At 47.6% G+C, this 19,182-nt stretch overlaps 1 protein-coding gene across 3 annotated transcripts in view; it reads left to right on the plus strand.

Moving 5' to 3' along the window:
- CORO1C (coronin 1C) overlaps positions 1 to 11,946 on the plus strand; it is an 82,147-nt gene extending 70,201 nt beyond the window's left edge. For all 3 annotated transcript variants that reach the window (XM_068562780.1, XM_068562781.1, XM_068562779.1), the window contains 8 exons: positions 486 to 615; positions 3,533 to 3,714; positions 4,892 to 5,011; positions 5,870 to 5,974; positions 7,446 to 7,591; positions 9,587 to 9,644; positions 9,746 to 9,991; positions 11,089 to 11,946. In XM_068562780.1, coding sequence (XP_068418881.1) covers positions 486 to 615; positions 3,533 to 3,714; positions 4,892 to 5,011; positions 5,870 to 5,974; positions 7,446 to 7,591; positions 9,587 to 9,644; positions 9,746 to 9,991; positions 11,089 to 11,208 — 1,107 coding nt within the window. In that variant the 3' untranslated portion in view covers positions 11,209 to 11,946. The remainder of the gene's footprint in view (positions 1 to 485; positions 616 to 3,532; positions 3,715 to 4,891; positions 5,012 to 5,869; positions 5,975 to 7,445; positions 7,592 to 9,586; positions 9,645 to 9,745; positions 9,992 to 11,088) is intronic.
- The last annotated feature ends 7,236 nt before the right edge of the window (positions 11,947 to 19,182 follow it).

The raw sequence follows: 19,182 nt of genomic DNA on the forward strand, positions 1-19,182 counted from the left end.
TCTTTTCATTTTCTCAATGTAAAATTATAGAAAATATGATGTTTGAAAAACTGCGCCACCCCCCAAGAAGGTTTGGTGGATGGAGTTTGCTTTCCCCTCAAGAATCATGGACTTAGCTAGGGGTTTTCACTCCAATGCGTCTCTTCATGGGTGCTTCAGTCATTTTGTATTTTTCTTTCAATTTTTTGGTATGCTTCTAACTGGAGAGTTTTGAACTTAACAGGGAATTTAAAATAAAATCTCTACTAACAGTAAATAAAAGCAGAGAGGTCTAACATTTTTAGACCTTAGGGATATTCTGCTCTTTGCTCTCGTACTGCATTTGAAAAACAGCTGTACGTGTTTCACCACATTCTGCCTTTCATCCAAAGACCACTGTATGTTCTGTTTATGCAGAGCAAGGCTTCACACTGGATGGTCACAGTAAATGTGGTAACGGAAGCCGACCGCTTTCATGTGGATGACCTTTCTTCCTTTGCCAACAGGTATGGCAGATCCCAGAAAACGGACTCACCCTTTCCCTGACTGAGCCCGTGGTCATTTTAGAAGGCCACTCAAAGAGAGTCGGCATCGTGGCCTGGCACCCGACGGCCCGCAACGTGCTTCTCAGTGCAGGTAGGAGCCGAGCTGGCCTCTGCTTTCCCCTTGCCCTCGCTTCTCGCGGCCTCTGTGTGGAGGGAGCAGCAGACGGGTGCTGACTGTGCTGGCAGTTGTGAAGCAGGTCATTGGAACCCACGACAGGGTGCCTAAATGTGGGACTTCCCCGGCACCCGTGTGCATGTGTGTGTGTCGAGGCCACTTGGGCAAAGCCAGTGGAAGCTGTGGACTTCCTGCCTAGAATTAGGAACAGACACATGCTTACTTATATAATCACATTTCAGCAGAGTCGTGGTTCCTGCTGGGGCCCTCCATGCCTCCATGGCCCTCAGTTGTAGTTATTTCTGATGTAGTAGAAGGAGCCCGAGTGGGAGCCAGGAGCCCTGGGTCCCAGCTTCGGTGTTGCCGCCAACTTTGGGGTGATCCTGTTCGTCAAATACCCTCCTTCCTTTTAAAAAATACTTTCATCTTTCTCCTTGCACTTGTAGTCCGTGTATACTATGGAGATACATATAAACAAAAGGGAGAAAAGAAAACTCATTTACAGTCCCACCACCCGGAGGAAACAGCATTATTACCCTTTTGATGTTTCTTTCCAGAGATATTTCTGTGCCCATAAACAATTTTACATACAAAGATGGGTTCAGACACTTGACATGTGACCTGCTTTCTGCACTTGCTGGTACACTGTGGTCCTTTTCAGGTGCCATTACATGTTGTATGATATTTTTAATGACTCCATTAATAATAGTCCATTGTCTGAATACCTCTGTTTATTTAGTCAGTCCCCTATTTTTGGACATTGAGGTTGTTTCCGATTTTTCACTGTTAAACAGCACTGCAGTGAACCCTTGTGACCAAGTCCTAGTGTTCCTATTGGTTTCCCACTTGTGTAGTTTCCAAGTTTCATCTTAAAGAAATCTTTTTCTTTGTCTAAAATGTGAGATGTTATCTGCTTTTATAGAAGCAATACAAAGGACAGGAAGGAGCTTTGTGGGGTGATGGACATGTTGATCTTGACTGTGATGATGGCTACATGCATATGTACATGTATCAAAACTTAACCAATGTATACTTAAAATGGGTGCATTGTATTGCATGCAAACTATACCTTAATAAGATTGGCTTATAAAAAAAGCAGTGCTAATGTTAGTGGTAGAATTTTAAAGATCTTTCTCCTCACCAGTAAAAAGGAGAGGAGCAGTTCAGTTTTTAACTGGGTATGAAAGGTATATGTGACATAGTGAGTTAAGTTAAAAATCTAATGCCTGGTACCTATTGAAACCAAGAACTACTTAAAAAAAAAAAAAGTAAGACTTTTTTTTTTTTTTAATTAATTAATTAATTAATTTTTATTTTTGGCTGTGTTGGGTCTTCGTTTCTGTGCGAGGGCTTTCTCCAGTTGCGGCAAGCGGGGGCCACTCCTCATCGCGGTGCGCGGGCCTCTCACCATCGCGGCCTCTCTTGTTGCGGAGCACAGGCTCCAGACGCGCAGGCTCAGTCGTTGTGGCTCACGGGCTTCATTGCTCCGTGGCATGTGGGATCTTCCCAGACCAGGGCTCGAACCCGCGTCCCCTGCATTGGCAGGCGGATTCTCAAGCACTGCGCCACCAGGGAAGCCCAAGACTCTCTTTTTTAAAATCACAATTGACTATAACTGGGAAGCCTTCCAGTGTTCTACTCAGAACCTCAGTCTGATAAGGAGAGAAAACAATTCCAAAGGTGGAATTCCCTCATGGAAAATACCCTACTGCCCGCCTCATCGAGGTCAAATCTAGGGTATCATCAGCAGACTGAGCCCAGTCTCCCTTTTACACGCAGAGAATGGTTGATTGCAGCGTTGTGCATAGTTTTGCATAGTTTAAGACTGTGTGATCCATCCACAGTGGCTAAAGTTACTCATTTGCCTATGATGAACGAGGCAGAGGATGGGTCAAATCTCCATCGCAGAGTTTAGCTCCAGCTTTTCATACTGTCAGTCGTACAGTTTTTTTCACCCATTTCCTATTTCTGACCCTAGGTAACTTAGGTGTCCTGGTTATTAGTGGCTAATTTTTCTAAGTGCTTGCAGAATTGGCTTATTGACAAGAATCCATCTTCAGGATGTCCATCCCTTATTTTGCTTCATCCTTGAGCTAATGTCCTGGAAGCAGCAAATGGTGCCTCTTTTTAAAGGGGCCTCAGGGACTTGGGGCCGAGCCTGGAGGGAAGGGAGGATGGAGCTGAAGAGCTGAGGGGCTGTGGCTCAGTGGACCTGTGGCCTCTTTGCGGATCAGGTTCTGAATTCACGTGCCTACTTGACGACAGTTTGTGCTTCTCAAATCAGGCCAGTCTTGGCCTATTTTTCTCCCCTCTTAAAGATAAAGATCTGCTGTGAGCAGATGGCTAGGCATTTCCCTTCACTTGTAATTTACATGCTTTTGTGCAAGACCCTGTCTCAACAGCATGGTTGATGGGAATAACCTGCTGTCCAGTCTTTGTCTTGAGCCTCCTAAACCACCATTTAAACCCTTTATTTTTAGTTCCTCTGGAAAGGAAAGAAGCTGTATTCGTTCTGATGCTTGTTTTACTAGAAAAGGAAACTTAAGATCACTCAGGGTCCACCAGCCCAGTTAACTCTTAAAAAAAACATAGGGTTCTATTTTCCTGTTGTTCTTTGTTTTTGTTTGTTTGGTTGGTGTTTTTGTTTGTTTCACATGAGCCCAAACTTCACAAGCTGTATTTTTCCTTTAATGTGTTTCTTTTACACAAATTTCTTTTTTTCTTGGTCACATCAGTTTTTGACTGCCAGTAAGTAAGGCTTCTTATAATTAGCATCTCCATTTCAATACATAGGTGTGTTTATCCTCCCTGTATCTGTATCCATAGTTTTCACAAATGCGTTGTTGTGCAGGCGTTTCTCATCCCTGAGGGGTGTGGTTCTGCTTGCTTTCAGGCTGTGATAACACCATCATCATCTGGAACGTGGGGACGGGGGAAGCCCTTCTAAACCTGGACGATATACATTCGGACATGATTTACAACGTGAGCTGGAACCGGAACGGCAGTCTGATCTGCACAGCCTCCAAAGACAAGAAAGTGAGAGTAATCGATCCTAGGAAACAGGAGATTGTTGCTGTAAGTATTCTTAGGACAAAAGCCCTAGTATGTGTAGCGCTTTAGGGAGTGAGAACTTTCTGCGTTTTAAGGCAGACTGCAGGGGCTGGGACTGCCAGTCCGTGGACCCTTGCTGTGTGCAGACGCCAAACTGAATCAGAAAGGTCTCGGCCAGGCTTCTGTCTCCCAGTTGCCCTTCTCTCCAGAGCTGTGCATTTCTAGCTTTTACCCAAGCCTTCCCTCTCACTTGGCGACCGTTTCTCACAAAGAAACAAAGTTTTTTTTATCAGTTTGCTTAAGAATGTGCAAGTCTAGAGCAGCTAACCCACAGAGTTTACTGCATGCTGGCTGAAGACTGCAGATGGATCTGTTGATTCCCTCGCCTGCTCCCCAGTCGGTCTTTAAAGGGCCTGACAAATGCCATGGGTTCTCTGCACAGCTCAGCGTCCCCGTTTCTGCCACCTGAGCTAGGCCTCCACAGAATCACACATCACGGCAAAAGATGGACACTCGGGCCTTTAGTCAGGTTGACACAGCAGGTGTTGAATCCAGAGGTGCCTCACTTTCACCCCACTCTGTGCCTCGTCACGGCCCTTCTCTGAGAAGGCGGCTCTTGGCCGGTGATACTTTTCGAGAGTCGGGTGACAGGCATGGCTGGTGCTTATCAAGGCCCCGTACCCCGTGCTTTCTCCACTAGAACCTTCCAAGGTGTGGGGCTGGTGGGCTCCCGCTGAAGAGATGAGGCTAAGGAACGGGTTAGCCAGACTCGACTTCTGTCCTATGAAATTGCTAGATGCTGTAGTGACTATCCACCTTCAGGTTATTATCATACTCTTGAGAAACAAAGGCTTGGCAGAGCCGTTCCGTGCGTTTTGTTTTTGCAGAGCCTGGACTTGGGTTGGTGGCAGGGGCTGGTGGAAGGACTGCGGCCTTTCAGTCCAGACCTGGCGCGATTGCTCGCTCACCAGCTGAGGGGCCTTGGCCAGATCCCTTGGTGTCGCTTTGTTTCCTCCTCCTTCAGGGAGGGGAGGTGGCCAGTACTGACACGCTCGTGCACGTATGTGCACACGCACACACACACACCTTTGACGTGAGTGGCATGTGGGGTGGCGGGGTTCACTGTCTGAGCCCCCGCTCTCCCCCACTTTTCCTTCCTGCAGTCTGACTGTGTAAGCTGCCTCTTTGCTCTCTCGCCCAGGAGAAGGAGAAAGCACATGAAGGAGCCCGACCCATGAGGGCCATCTTTCTGGCTGACGGCAACGTCTTTACCACTGGTTTCAGCCGCATGAGCGAGCGGCAGCTGGCCCTCTGGAACCCGGTACGCCCCTTCCCAGCCCTGCCACCCCTTCCCCAGCCTCGAGCTTTCTCTTTTCTGAGCGGGCCTTTGGGTTGGTCAGTAGATGATAGGGTTCTCAGTGTCGTTCGCTGAACTCCTGCTTGTCTTAAGTTGGATGTGAAGTTCTCATCCTCACTGGAGACTTACTGCTGAATGTATTTTAAAAATGCATTCTTGATACTCCCAAGGAGTCTATGTTGACTGTAGATTTTAGAAAGAATGCGTGAAGAATCCAGTGTTTTAGACTTGGGAAATAAGTTCTAAACTTAGTTAAAATATTTCCTAAAGAACATGATCAAATGTCTAAATCAAAATAGTCATGCTTGGGAAAATGTTCATGACAGCACAAGTGGGAAAAACGTACTGAACTGCATATATGGTATGATCCCAATCTGTGTGTGCTTCTATGTTGGAAGGAAATAGGCCAAAATGGTAATTGTTTCTACCCCCCACTGGACCGTGGGATTACAGAATATGGGATGATTTTTATGTTTTTCCTTGTACCTTCTAATTTTTAAAAGAACATGAGTTTATTTTTGTAATAAGAAAAAAGTACTTTTGAAAAAGAAAGCAGTCACAAAGGAGATAGGCTCTCATCTCTGTCATGGGATCACACTGATGTGTGCATTAATTATGTTGCCAAATCAACACAATTTTCAGTGAGTTGGATCTCATCTAGTATTCCTATTGGTAATTACATGTATGAATATCATATGTGCATTGTTTAAACTTTCATTATTTTAGGGAAATGGCTAACTTAATTAGGGATGAAAAATGTATCATCTTATAAAAATTCACCTTTTAAAAATGTGTGTGTGTGTGTATTTTTTTTTTTCCCAGAAAAATATGGAGGAACCAGTTGCTCTTCATGAAATGGACACTAGCAATGGGGTGTTGCTACCTTTCTATGACCCTGACACCAGTATCATTTACTTATGTGGAAAGGTAAACAGTAATTTTGCTGTTTGATCTTAAATTTAATCCTGTAAGAAGAAAAGTTTATCCTTCAGAGATTTAGTAGATGAGCAATTGTATAGAGAATAGTGCTCCGTGGGTACAAGCTTTTGGGGGCCTCAGAGACTCTCCAGAGGGTTCTCGCTCCTGGAGTTCAGTGTTAAGGCCCAGGCCTTAACAATTACATGGCCTGACTCAAGTGTCAGGAGGTGACAGTTGTTACAAGAAGACCCCACACTGAACTCAGGACACCTTCCTGCTGCCTGATGATTTCTGCCTAACTAAAGTGTTGGTAGCTTTATTATCATTACTGTTACTTCATTTTAGAAGGTAAAGACCTCAGTATTCCTTGTTCTTCTGTAGGCTCAATTTCCCTTAGAATTTTTGTAGCTGAAATAAATGAATTAATACAAATGGAGCTGTTGATGTGTTTCCCTTCCCCAAACCTGTCAGATAGTCCCTTGCTGGGGATGAAGCTGGGGGTGTTTTACTCCTGTTCACAGTTGATGGAGTGGGCTGCAGACCTGCTTGACATTTTTATAGGTCAGTTATTTAGAAACTGAGATCTTGTCTGTTTCCTTGAAAGTCATTTTACTTGAGATGTTAACAGCTGCCATAGACTGCATTGTTACCCAGATGTTACTAACACTGGGTGGAAAGTTACTGTGAGTATGTAGAAAGCAAATAGTGTATGATTAGCTTGTCTTCCATTGCTTTAGGTAGTTACATCATTGAAACAAATGGAAATATGAGAGAGGAGAGGGTTGTTAGGGCAGAGTACTGCCTAGCTATTTATCACTTCTTACACACACATCTCTCCCCTCAGGCAGGATTGCCTTCATTGTTCAGGTTCATGTAACTGTGTGACAGTTATTTACACTGAGAGAGGCTAGCACATGCTTCAGGTCTTCAAAAAAATCTGACCATTCTAAGCCAGATTATCACAGAACTTGACACCTTGTAATGGGATAGCATTCTTGTCTGAAGTTAAAGGTTACTCACTAAAACTAATGTCTCTTCATTAGAAAACTCTTACTTCTTATTATCCGATTGTCTGGTGTTAGTGCCCTCAGGTCTGTGCCCATGGAGGAATGCTGAAAAATCAGTAATTGCCCGCTAGGCCCTCTTGGTCTTCTGTTTGTTTGTTTGTTTGTTGCCGCGCAGTTGTTGGGCGGAGGTGTTAACCTTTCCGCTCCAACTCTGACTTGGTGCCAGACTCAGTGCAGGCAAGTCAGAAACTTTGGGAGGAGGTGCAAGAGGCTGCTAGCCTTGCATAGGCGAGGGCTTGCTCTGCCAGGAAGAGAAGCCATCATGTGCTTGAGGCAGGCCCCCGAAGGGGAGCAAAGGTCAGCCAGCGTAGCGGAGTCCCAGTCAGTGCTGGGGGTATAGAGGAGAGAGACACCCACCTAAGCCAGATACTCCGGCTAACGTGAAACACAAACCTGTCTCCGATTTCTTATAGGGCGACAGCAGTATCCGCTATTTTGAGATCACGGACGAATCCCCATACGTCCACTACCTCAACACATTCAGCAGCAAGGAGCCTCAGAGGGGGATGGGTTACATGCCCAAGAGGGGACTCGATGTCAACAAATGTGAGATTGCCAGGTAAAGAATCGGTATCGGAAAGTGTTCAGCCTGCTTACGCCGTTCGTGTCCACACCTGAGTCTTTCTACCTGTGTGTGTGCAGTAGAATCGTAGAATTAGTATCTTGTTTCCTGCCCGTTCTTAGAAACGTGGAGTTTGAGAGCAAGAAGAAACCCTTCAAAATCATTTAATCCAGCTGTGCCTTCCCCATCCTTCAGATGATAAACTTGAAATGCAGCGGTTAAGAGGCTTCATTGGGGCGTATCACACCCTGATTTAAGTAGTGAAACCATCGTCGCTTGTCTTCAGGCTGCGGCTGTGGCCAGCGTCCCCTGGGAGGCAACCAGGAAGAGCCTGTCCCTGGGATGGAAATGAGGGATGGTTTTCCTGCCCTGCAGAGGGACCAGCCAGGTTCCAAACCGGGTTGTGGAGCCCACAGATCCGAAACTAGAGAAACAAAGACCCACAGCGGGTGTTAGGTTAGCTTGGCTTAGGAAGCTCAGCTGTGTGTTGTAACTTCTGCCTCTCTGGACTACTCTGTGGAGTTTTTATAACACTGCGTTTATATGGACATTTTTCTAAGTGTGCTGACCTGGTCACACAAATAGTTGACACTTACGTCTTTAAAAATAGAAGAAATTTTATGAGCCCTTTTTTTTATATTAATCATTGCATAGTTTTTGTTTTTTTGTTTTTTAATAATACCTTCAACTCTATAGCTAGAATAATGAAGGAAGGCTGTCACAGATAATTCTAAATTGTGGTTTAAATCAAACTAATCAAAATGTGGTTCAAAACAGATTGAATCTGAACTTCAAAATTACATTCAGGATTTGGGAACACATTTATTTTACTGTCATCTAAAAGTTTAAAAGACGTAGTCGGCCCTTTGTATTTGCGAGTTCCAAATCCAAGGATTGAGCATATTTGGAAACAAAAGTTCCAGAAAGTTCCAAAAAGCAAAACTTGAATTTGTGGCGCATGGGAAACCATTTACTTAGCATTTACTTTGTGTTTACAACTGTTTACATAGCATTTACGTTGTACTGGGTATTGTAAGTAATCTAGAATGACTTAGAGTATAAAATGCTGTGCCATGTTGTGTAAGGGACTTGAGCATCGGCAGATTTTGGTGTCCGCGGCAGGTCCTGGAACCCATCCCCCGCAGATACCGAGGGATGACTGTATAAGGAAGTCATTCAGGACGCCTCCTGTTTACTCAGTATTTCTGGGGCGTTGGTTACGTGTTGGGCGCTGTGCTAATCACACGGCCAGGATCCCCTTTCTCTTCATACCCATGCTGTGAGGCGGGTGCTGGTTTACCCACCATGTGGATGAGGAGCTCAAGGCTGGGTCAGGTGGGCACATGCCCAGGTGTGGGGGGTGGAGCTGGCCATCCAGCCCAGGCCAGCCTTCCCACCACTGAGCCGACTGCACGGGTTTTGGGCTTGGTCTTCCTACTCTTCCCACACCCTGGATAATTCCAGATTTTTCTTGAGTGTTATGCATGATGTGGTTTGCTCGGATGCCAACATTTAATTCCTAGGATTGTTTTCGTTTCCTTTTTAAAAATCCTATTTACACTTACGAATGTTCAGCCACTTCACGTTGGCAGAAGACGTGGCATCCAGGTCATAGGTACTCTCTGAGACATGGGTGTCCATTGTCTTCTGCCTTGGTAATTGTCTTCTGACTTGGTAATTTTCTCATAAGCGGTTCATTGTCGGTGGTGTTAATCACTTCCCCACAGTTGATTTGCCCCCAGGTAATTGGAACTTGACTGTCACCATAATGCATAGGCCTCTGTTCGTGTCTCCTATCTGCCGTTCCCTAGCATAGCTACTCTCAGCTTCTATTTTCTCCTCTGTGAAATGGGAACGCTGAATTCTACCTGCTCCACAGGATGCGTCAGATGAGGTGATGGGCAAACACAGAATGTACGAGTGAATTATTAAGCCTGTTACTTGGCCTCCTGTTTCACTTAATGCAACTTTGCCTTTATTTCTCCTTTGAAGATTCTTCAAACTTCACGAGAGAAAGTGTGAGCCTATTATCATGACTGTCCCCAGGAAGGTAAGTGCCCAGTTGTCTAGGCAATCCATGTTTTAAAAATATTTTAAAAATCCCAGAGCTCTCTTCCTTACCTGCGGATTTCTCCACTGTGTCTCGTGTAGTCTGACCTTTTCCAGGATGACTTGTACCCTGACACGGCGGGGCCCGAAGCGGCGCTGGAGGCGGAAGAGTGGTTCGAGGGGAGGAATGCAGATCCGCTCCTCATCTCCCTGAAGCACGGATACATTCCCGGCAAAAACAGGGACCTCAAGGTGGTCAAGAAGAACATTCTGGACAGCAAGCCCACGGCAAACAAGAAATGCGACCTGATCAGCGTCCCCAAGAAGAACGCAGACGCGGCCGGCGTGGTAAGGACCGCAGGGCCTGGGGCGTGCTGGGCTGGCTCGGCCTGGCCCTCCCGAACACGCCTGCCAGCCTGGGCGTCTGCGAGCACTGTCCCCGCTGCACGGATGGGGTTCAGTAATGGTAACAGGCACTGTTTGTAGGAACCACCTTGATCACGTGACATTTATGAGTTTGACTCCTTTAGCTCTCTTTTTTATGATGACCAGGATAGAAGTCAGTCTGTTACCGATGCCGGGAAGATGAGGTCCCAGGAAGGAGGGAGTGGTGAGAGATTTTAGAAGTTGCTAAGTGTCTGAGTGACAGAAGGATCTGGAGTGAGTGGAACTTAGAGGCAGAGATGATCTTGGGCATCTTGGCAAGAATTGTTTCAGGGGAGTGATGGAGACCAGAGGCTGACAGTGAAGACCCCTGTGGCCACGGGAGAGCAGGGTTGAGCCAGGGAGGAGAGGGGGCTGGCGTCGGCAGGCTGTAGAATGGAGTTCTGGGGGCCAGGAGGGGCCGGGAATTGTCGATGTGGAGGTGGCAGAAACAAGAGGCAAAGTGCCCTCAGGAGCTAGTGTTTTGGCTGTGACCGAGCAAGCCACACGAGGCACCGCAGCTCTGGGGACTGCAGGGTTTCCTGCAGAAGAATCAGCTCCACGAGGGAGAAGCTCAGGCTCTTTAGAGGAGCAGGCAGGGCAAGGGGTGTAGTTCCCGAGGACCTTTCTAGGAGCTGATAGGAGCTCAGTAGCCTCTAGAGGGTCACCTGTCACCGTGGTCACATAGAAGATACTCCTGCTGGAGTTGGCTGATCGGGGTGGTTGGGATACGGGGCAGCCTTGCAGGGATCAGTCTCTTCCTGCAGTTTAGTTGTGTCCCAGGAGTCTCCATCCAGCTCGGCGCACAGGTGGGGCCAGGAGCCGTGAAACACTGTTGCTTTGCTGTGGGTGCCAGTTGGCCCAGCCAGCATTCCTGGCATTCCTAAAAGGCTCGGCCTGGCTGCTGCAGCCTGCCACTTCCAAAATGGAAGGTCACAGTTATACCCCGTACATCCTACCTGTGCTGAACGTTGCTGCTTTTTAGTCACCCTCTTCCCTCCCCTCTTTTTTTGTTTCCTTAGCAAAATGAAGCCAAATTGGATGAGATTTTGAAAGAGATCAAATCTATAAAAGACACAATCTGCAATCAAGATGAGCGTATTTCCAAGTTAGAACAGCAGATGGCGAAGATAGCAGCCTGAAGGTCCACCCCCCACCCCGCAGACGGAGCAAGAACGCGCGCTCGTGGCTGGTAGTTGGTGTGGTCCCAGGGAGGGCGAAAGGGAGGCACTGCCACTTGGAGACATTTCAGATCTGTCGACCAGCGATAGGCCACATTCCAGTAAGGACTCAACTCGTCTCCCAAATTTGCAGAAACAAAATGTGATTTAAAAGCTGAGCTTTTTACCAGAAAGCTTTTTTTGATGTTTTAAGTGTTATGTGACTTGTGAACTTCTAAAAGACAAAAGTGCTACTTTGAAAATCCCAGATATTCTGAATTTTAGAAAACCAACCAATTCTGATTCAGTGTCCTGCCCAAGTACCTTTGTTTTTTTTTTTTTTTTTTTTTTACAAACAGGGACCAATGCCACATTGCTTTTTATATTTCTTTTTTTTTTTAATGTTGCCAAAACCAAAAGTAGCTTTTTTTTCTTTGTATTTTGCTACTTTGCAGTATTTGTGTGTGGGGGTTTTTTTTCTCCTTAATTTGAAAGGGACAGCACTGTGTATGTTTATAAACTAAATGAAGATATTATTTTGTATAAACATTCATCTGAGAACAATCAGAGCAGTAGCCGCACTGTGCTGGCTTCTTTGCAGCACAAACCTGGTCATATTAATGACTGTACAAAAGGAAGACTTGAAAAATCATGTGGATTCATATTCCCACCCCTCCCTTTCCATTGAGTCTTCTGATCAAAAAAAAAGCTCATATCAAATCGTTTCCTTTCTCTTTTCTAGAAATTGGGTGGTTGTACCAGAATGGAATTTTGCTTCTTGGTTATCCTGTGCTTCAGATGATTATAATCGAACCTAAACTAGCATGTGTTTCTGCGGTTTTGTTACACACATAGAATCTATTAGCTTCATCACTTTAACGTCATGTTCCAAGTTTTGGTCAGTACTTGACAAGGGTGTCCAGGACGAGGAGCCACACGTGCTGTGGGGTGTTCCTTCTTGTCCCTTTCAGCAGCTTGCCTGGCTCCCGAGTACCCTGGGATGGGGTGAGACAGACTAGGGGACCTGGAGGGAAGCGTTCGCCCCGCGTGATCCTCTGCTTTCCCGTGTGTCCCGTGCTGCCCCCTCGCTGTGCTAGACGGGTCCCCCACACCCCTGGAGCTCCTGCCCTTTCTTCTCCCTCCTGTATGCAGCCCCCTCTCTCAGGGCTCCCCCGGCCGTCCCTCCCTCCTCCTGCCTTTCGGTGCTAACTGCATTCTGCTAAGCTGAGGCCAGAGGGTGCTGTTGAATATTGAGACTGGGGAGGAGGGTCGAGAAGGAAGCAGACGTCTGCTGTAGCTTTGATGGTGCAGCTGGTCCCTGCGCACCCTCTTCACAAACTCCCCCGCGCCCCGCTGCAGCTGCACCGTGGCTGGGTCCGAGCACAGAGACTACGCAGCCCCCGGCCAGACACTGAGCTCCCATGGCCTGCCCCACTCCCGGGTTAGCTGGGACTTCTCTCCATTTCCATTTTCTCAGAGTGCGTGCTTGAGAAACAAGATTTAAGGAGCCTCTGCTTTGGAAGGGCTTGAGTGTCTGTGGTGGAACGGGAATCGTGTCATGCATTAGGACCACGGTGGGGGCGCTTGCACGTGCTCTTGCTGGCGTGGGGACGGTTCGGGACCGCCTGGAAGCGTCTGTGTGCGGGGACCCAGGCTGAGGCAGAGTGTGGCGTCGGTGGGTTGGGCTGCATGGTCGAGCTGTCCTTGTGTCTGAGTAGAAAAGAAGGTACCGTGTTCTTTACCAGTCCTGGGATTGCTGTCTCCATGGTTTCAGGGCATCTGAATGAATGTTTGGTGTGGTTTTGTGTGTGCGTGCGTGTGTGTTTTAAATATTAAAGTGGATAATGAGGTGTTAAGAAAACAATAATTACAGTGATTTATATTCAAACCTGTATGTGTTTCTTTATCAACATAATCTGCTGAGGACCTTCATTTTTAAGATTCAGAAGTGTTCTAAGGTTCTGACACCCAATTAATTAAGTGAACAAAATTGTTGATGGTGGTGAAACACCGTAGGGAATGTGGTTCGGAGAGAAGAGGAGGGCAAGGGCGAGTTATCCTGATCTTAGTGTGTAGTGTATGGCTTATTTAATGAACGGATTCCCCGCCAGTCTCAGTTGGCGCCTCAAGCTCTGTGGATTATTTTTCCTGTTTTGCCTTTTTTTTTTTTTTTTTTTTTTTTAAATCCGTGCTATCCCAGAGGAAAACCAGTGAATTACTCCTAGATCGGCTCTTATAGAGCGGCCATCGTATTCTGTCAAAACACTTGCTTCCATTTTCAAAGATAAAAAAAAAAAAAAATCATTGGTTACCAAACGGTGTCCGTGTTTATTTTGCACGCCCACTGTCTTTGAGGCAGCACGCAGCTTGCTGCCTGACCCAGCGTCTCTGACCCGGTGGAACCACCCTCTCGGGGGGTAAGTACGGGGCACATGTGGGTGGGCCCCGGCTTCCGCAGGTGGAGTGGGGTCTGTCCTGCCTCCAGCCTCTGCCAGGGGCGGATCTGGGGCAGATAGCCTAGTCTGGATGAGCCCCGAATTGTGAAGGAGGGACGAGACTTGCGTAGAGTTCAGGTGAGAGGAATAGCCGCGTCTGGCCACCCCAGGAGCCCACTGCACGGCCACCATGGGTCCTACGACAAGCTGATTCCCTGGGAATCGGGGCCTTGGAAAGCAGCTCTTTCTTCGGTAGGAAGCCCAGTACTCTTGGCTTAGCAGTGCTTTTTATTCCAGCAGAAGGTTTTCAAGGTCACTTGAATTTCTTGGCCCTCTCTCCGCTTCCCTATTTGCACTGAAACATTGACCCATGACATCTCAGTGATGGTAGCAAAGAACTTCCCTCCATTTGGTTTTTCTAAATGCCACTATGATGACTAGTTGGCACGAAGCCTCCCGTCCTCGAACACCCTCTCCTGAAGTTGCTGTAGTCTGTGCGGCAACGGCGGCCAGGGTCGTGGTCAGCCCGTCTGCGGTCGCAGGAAGTGGAAGTCGTCGGCTGCTTCCGTCTGCAGCCCCTTGGTGCCTCCCGTCAGGGGGCAGATGCGTGGTGCGGGACGTTTACGACCGACTGGTTTCTCACCTTGGCCGCCTTGCTCCTTTGCCAGAAGACCCAGGGTTACCACGTTGGCCCCAGACAGCAGCCAGCCAGGCCCCGTCGAGGGAGAACTTCCGTTTTTTAAAGCCTCCTTCCCTTGCTGTACTCGGTGTTCTGTGTCCAGAAGAATTCTGGTTGGCTCTTCAGAATCACTTAACTCAAAGCGGCCCTTCCCTTTCTGCTGATAACACATTCCCACGTCCTAAAGCCATCATTGGGTCACAGACCTGAGACGGTCAAGGACACACACCTCTCCTTCTGCAGGTGGGCAGCTGCACAGTGCCCTTTGTTCCTTTTTCAGATGAAAAACGTTTTTTCCTCCACTGCTGGAGGGAGTGTGTTAAATTGGTACTGTTGCCGGGGGCAGGTTGACAGGGTAGATAGGAGTTTTCAGCGTTCTTACCTGTTAGCCCAGGATTTTCACCTCTGGGAATTTTGTCCCAAGGACGCTAGCGGGAGGCATGTTTGGGAACTGGAAGAGTGAAAATTAGTCCAGCAGGGTGGCTCGATTATTAACCACCCCAGAACAGATTGTTTTTGACAAACCATTTTAGGGATATGTGCCTATATTGATATAATGAATATTTCTGTGTAGGGTGAAGACCACAAATGTGGTCTATGTAGGGTAGCAGTTGTGGGTAATTTTTCATTAATTGGATTTTTTCTGAATTTCTAAATTTCCTATAAATGTCTTTATTCCCAGAAAGAAGTTACTAAAAGTAATGTATGAGTGATAAATTAATAGTACCTTAAAGCAGGCATCATAAGTCAGAGGTGGGGAAGGAAGTGGTGGGACATGGAAGTCGCTCTGGGGGCAGGGACTCCTTAGCGCCTCCCAGCAACACCAGTGTCCGTGCTTAATGGGGTCAGTAGTTTTGTTTTCAAATTTAGAAGTAAAAATAAGTCCCTTTTTATCTAGACTTCAGACTGGCAATAGAATAAATCACAAGAGAAAAGATAGGTTGGCTGCGGAAAAATCAAATTACATATTCAATATGTCCAAAAAGCGAAGGAAGGCCATGGAAACCAGGAAATGCGTTTCCAACCAATACAGTATGGGATAGTATCTTTTAGTATGCTTAATCCGAGTCCCAGCTGCCGCCTCTGTTTGAATGGGATGGTTTCACCTCCCTGGTGGCGTGTGTCCAATTTTAAGTCCGAGAGGGTCTTGACATGCAGATAGCAGTGTTCTTCGTCCCGCCCCCAGGAATTTAGTCCACCAGCAACCGGTTTAACACAAACTTAGAAGTGGAAGGGGTTTGCTAGGAGACGCTAGTCATAGTGTGCTTGGGGCAAGTTCCTGGAATGGAAAAGTGGAGAGAGAGAAATTACTCCTGGTCCAAAGATCCTCAGGGGTCAGGTGGCTGCCAAGTTTGGTAGACGGGTTGCAACCTTGAGGAAGGTGAGCTGAGAGAGGCTGGTGGGCTCTTTGAGGTTCAGTGTAGTTTCACGTTACTGCGTGGAAATGAAACTGGGTGAGAAAGCTGATTTTCAGAGCCTTGAGTTCATGAGTGGGGGGCGGGGAGTGTTGGGGGGAGGAACCCAGCTCCCGTGAGGGGAGAGCAGTGCTGGTCCCGATTCCTGGGGAGCCGGGTCAGACCGGAAGTTAATCCACTGAAGCACTCAGCTCAGGAGGTTGGGGAGCAGTTGAAAAGCAAGTGGACGGATCTCTTCTGTTACCAGAATCACTAGGTGCTGAGTTTTTTGTTGTTGTTTTTTTAATGGAGGCTTCCTCATGCTGATCTGAAAGACTCGATGAATGTTTTTGGAAAGGATGATGTGGTGGGTTTGGAGCAGCACTGGAGAGAAATGGTTCAGACAAAGGCCCGGCAGACAGTTGTGGGTATAGGGAAAGCTTTGGGTTGAAAGAAACGGACAGTCATCAGTGTCTGAAAGGGGAAGAGCAAGGAGCTGGCCTGGTGTCGGGTGCTCTGCCTGAGGGCTTCAAACACAAAGTAGGTACCTTCCCCACGTTCACGGCCCACTAGTCCAGGTGATGCGGACCGATCACAGTGTGAACGGGTCACGCACAGCGTCCCGGGGCCCCTGAGGTGCTGCAGCAGCTGAGGGGGCAGGGCAGCCTTCACCTTCTTCACAGCCCTGCTCTCTTCTCATTACTCATTTCTAAACCACCCCTCCCCACCATGGTTCCATTCATCTTGGCATTCACTGAGGAAATACGAGATTTTAAGGGGCCTGCAGAAAATTGGAGTGGAGCCAGTGACCAAGTGGCCCAGCCAGGAAACATTGTTTGGACTGAAGCTCAGTTCCCTGAAGGTAGAGAAATCAACCTTCAGGGTTTCAGCAACAAAATCCAAGCTTTGGAGCTCTAAGCGACGAGGTCTGAGAACTGGGAAGTTGCCCATATATAATAGGACGTTGTTGCAGGTTCATTTCTGTGCCAAGATGCTGTTTGGATTGTAGAAGGTAGACAAAGCACCTCCTGGTTAACGTACCGCCATTCTCACCTGCAGTTCCCAAAGTGACAAGCGAGTTCTTAGCACCCTGGCCAGTTTCCACCGGGGCAGTGGATTCAAATGTCACAAAAGACGGCAAGGTGGAGATTCCCATATGGGCATCTAGGCACCTGCCAGAAACCCCCCCTTGTAGAGTGACCAGTCCACTGTTTGAACAGCCTTGTAACTGGTTCCTCTACCTCTGCCCGCCTGTTCCCTTTTTTGCTTCCAGAGTGATGTTTTCTAGAACAGAATCTGTCAAGATCTCTGAGAGAGACATAAGTGGTTCCCCTCTTCAGCTCTTCAGCTTCCCCTAGGCGAGCCCCCTTGACTTGGCCCCTGCCTTCCTCCCACCTGGTTCCTGTCTCCTCTCAGCTACTCATGTTGGCTCCAGCTTCAAAATACATCCATATTCCAGCTACTTCTCACACTGCTGCTGTAACCCTGCTAGTTCATGCCCCCATCATCTCTGAAATGAGCTGAGTTTCTGTACTGTGTTCTCCAGAGAAATGGAACTAATAAGATGTGTCCGTATACATAGTGAGAGATTCATTATAAGAATGGGCTCACATGATAATGGAGGCCAAGTTCCCATATCTCCAGTCAGCCAACTGGAGACCCAGTGTTTCAGTTTGAGTCCAAAGGCAGCAAAAAACCAAGCTCAGAGGCAGTCAGACAAGGAGCTCCTGCTTACTGAGGCTTTCTGTTCCAGTCTGGTCTTCAACTGATTGGATGAGGCCCACCCACTCACACTGGGCAGGGCAGTCTGCTTTCCTCAGTCCACCAATTCAAATGTTCATCTCCCCCAGAAACATCTTCCCAGACACACCCAGAATAATACTTGACCAAATTTCTAGGTACCCTGTGGCCCAGTCAAGCTGACACATAAAAGTTAACCATCACATCTTCCAAACCAAGCTTCCTGTTGTCCCCTGCTTTAGTCTGTTCTCAACACAGCAGCCAGAGTAACCTCTTAAGGTGTGAAGGCAGGGTTGGGTAAACAAAGGCCCACAGGCCAAATCCAGCCCACTGAAAGTTTCTGTACAGCCCACAAGCTAAGAAGAGCTTTTTTACATTTTGAAATGGCTGGAAAAAACCCAGTGACAAGTAAAAATTACGTCAAATTCAAGTTTTAGTGTCCATAAATTTTATTGGGACATAGCCACACCCATCTGTTTGAGCAGCATCTATGGCTGCTTTCACTCTACACCCTCAGAGTTGAGTATTTACAATGAGACCCAATGGTCACAAAGCCTGAAATATTTACAATCTGGCCCTTTAGGAAAAAGTTGGCTGACTCCTGTTTTTAGACCCAGAACCCTCCATTGGCTTTTCATCCCACTCAGAATAAGAGCTATAAGATCCTCACAATAAGTTGAAGCTGGCCCTTGATTTCCTGACCTCTTATGATGTCCCCTTGTCACAAGGCCTCCTACCTCTGAGCTTTCACATGTGCTGTTCTCTCTGGACCACCCATCCTTCCCCCCACCCCCAGTGTCTGCAGGGCTCATAACACCTATCACCACCAGCTCTATCAACTCATTGAGTTTCTGTCTCTCCCAAATTGAATGAGAACAGGACAGGAACTTGACTGTGGTATCCCTAGATTCTGGCATATGGTGTTAATAAATACTTGTTGAATGAGTGAACTGAAAGTATAGACATTATTATCTGAGATGGGGGTACCTATTGGATTATCTGGGCAACAGTGCTTTGCCTCCAGATTATGACCCTCCCCTGTCCCCAGTCCGCCCCAGGCTGGACCAGCGAGCCCGCCACCTTCAGTGCCGGCAAATCTGAGCTCTCCTTTACAAAGGCCTGGGATTTGGGGGCGCAGGGAGCTAGCAGGCAGGCAGGACAGGTACACAGTGATGGAGAAAACGCTCTGGGTCCCTTCTGCTCCCCAAGTCCATGCCCGAGATCCTGCTGCACGAGTTACCCCAGGAATCCTACTGCCACCTAAGCTCGTTTGAGTTCGTCTGTAACCAAAACTCCTGCCTCATGCAGCTCTGTCTCCCTCATCAGAGGCCCTTGAGTTCCGAGGCCCAGAGTTCTTCATCTTTGTACCTTTAGGGCCAAGCCCAGGCCCAGTGCTTGGGGTGGTTCCTTGGAGGCATTGATTTCTTCAGCTGCTGTGTTCCTTGGAGAAATCATCGAGTCTGGAGCACTGTTTTAGATTTGATTGCCGTCTGGCCTTCTAGGTCTGGGACCAGCCCCTGCGCTGGCCACTGTCCACCCTAAGCTGACCCAGTGAGCCCTGGAGAGTCCCTGTTCGCTCTGGAGGACTGGCTTACTTTGCAGGCTCCCATCCCAGCAGCCAGCTCCTGAGAGGCAGCCAGAATCGGGCTGAATGTGAACTCCTCAAAGTTCTGTTCCCATTTGAGAGGGGAATTGTTGCAGGAAGAGG

This window comes from Eschrichtius robustus, chromosome 14 (genome assembly GCF_028021215.1).
Source record: "Eschrichtius robustus isolate mEscRob2 chromosome 14, mEscRob2.pri, whole genome shotgun sequence".
Lineage (NCBI taxonomy): Eukaryota > Metazoa > Chordata > Mammalia > Artiodactyla > Eschrichtiidae > Eschrichtius > Eschrichtius robustus.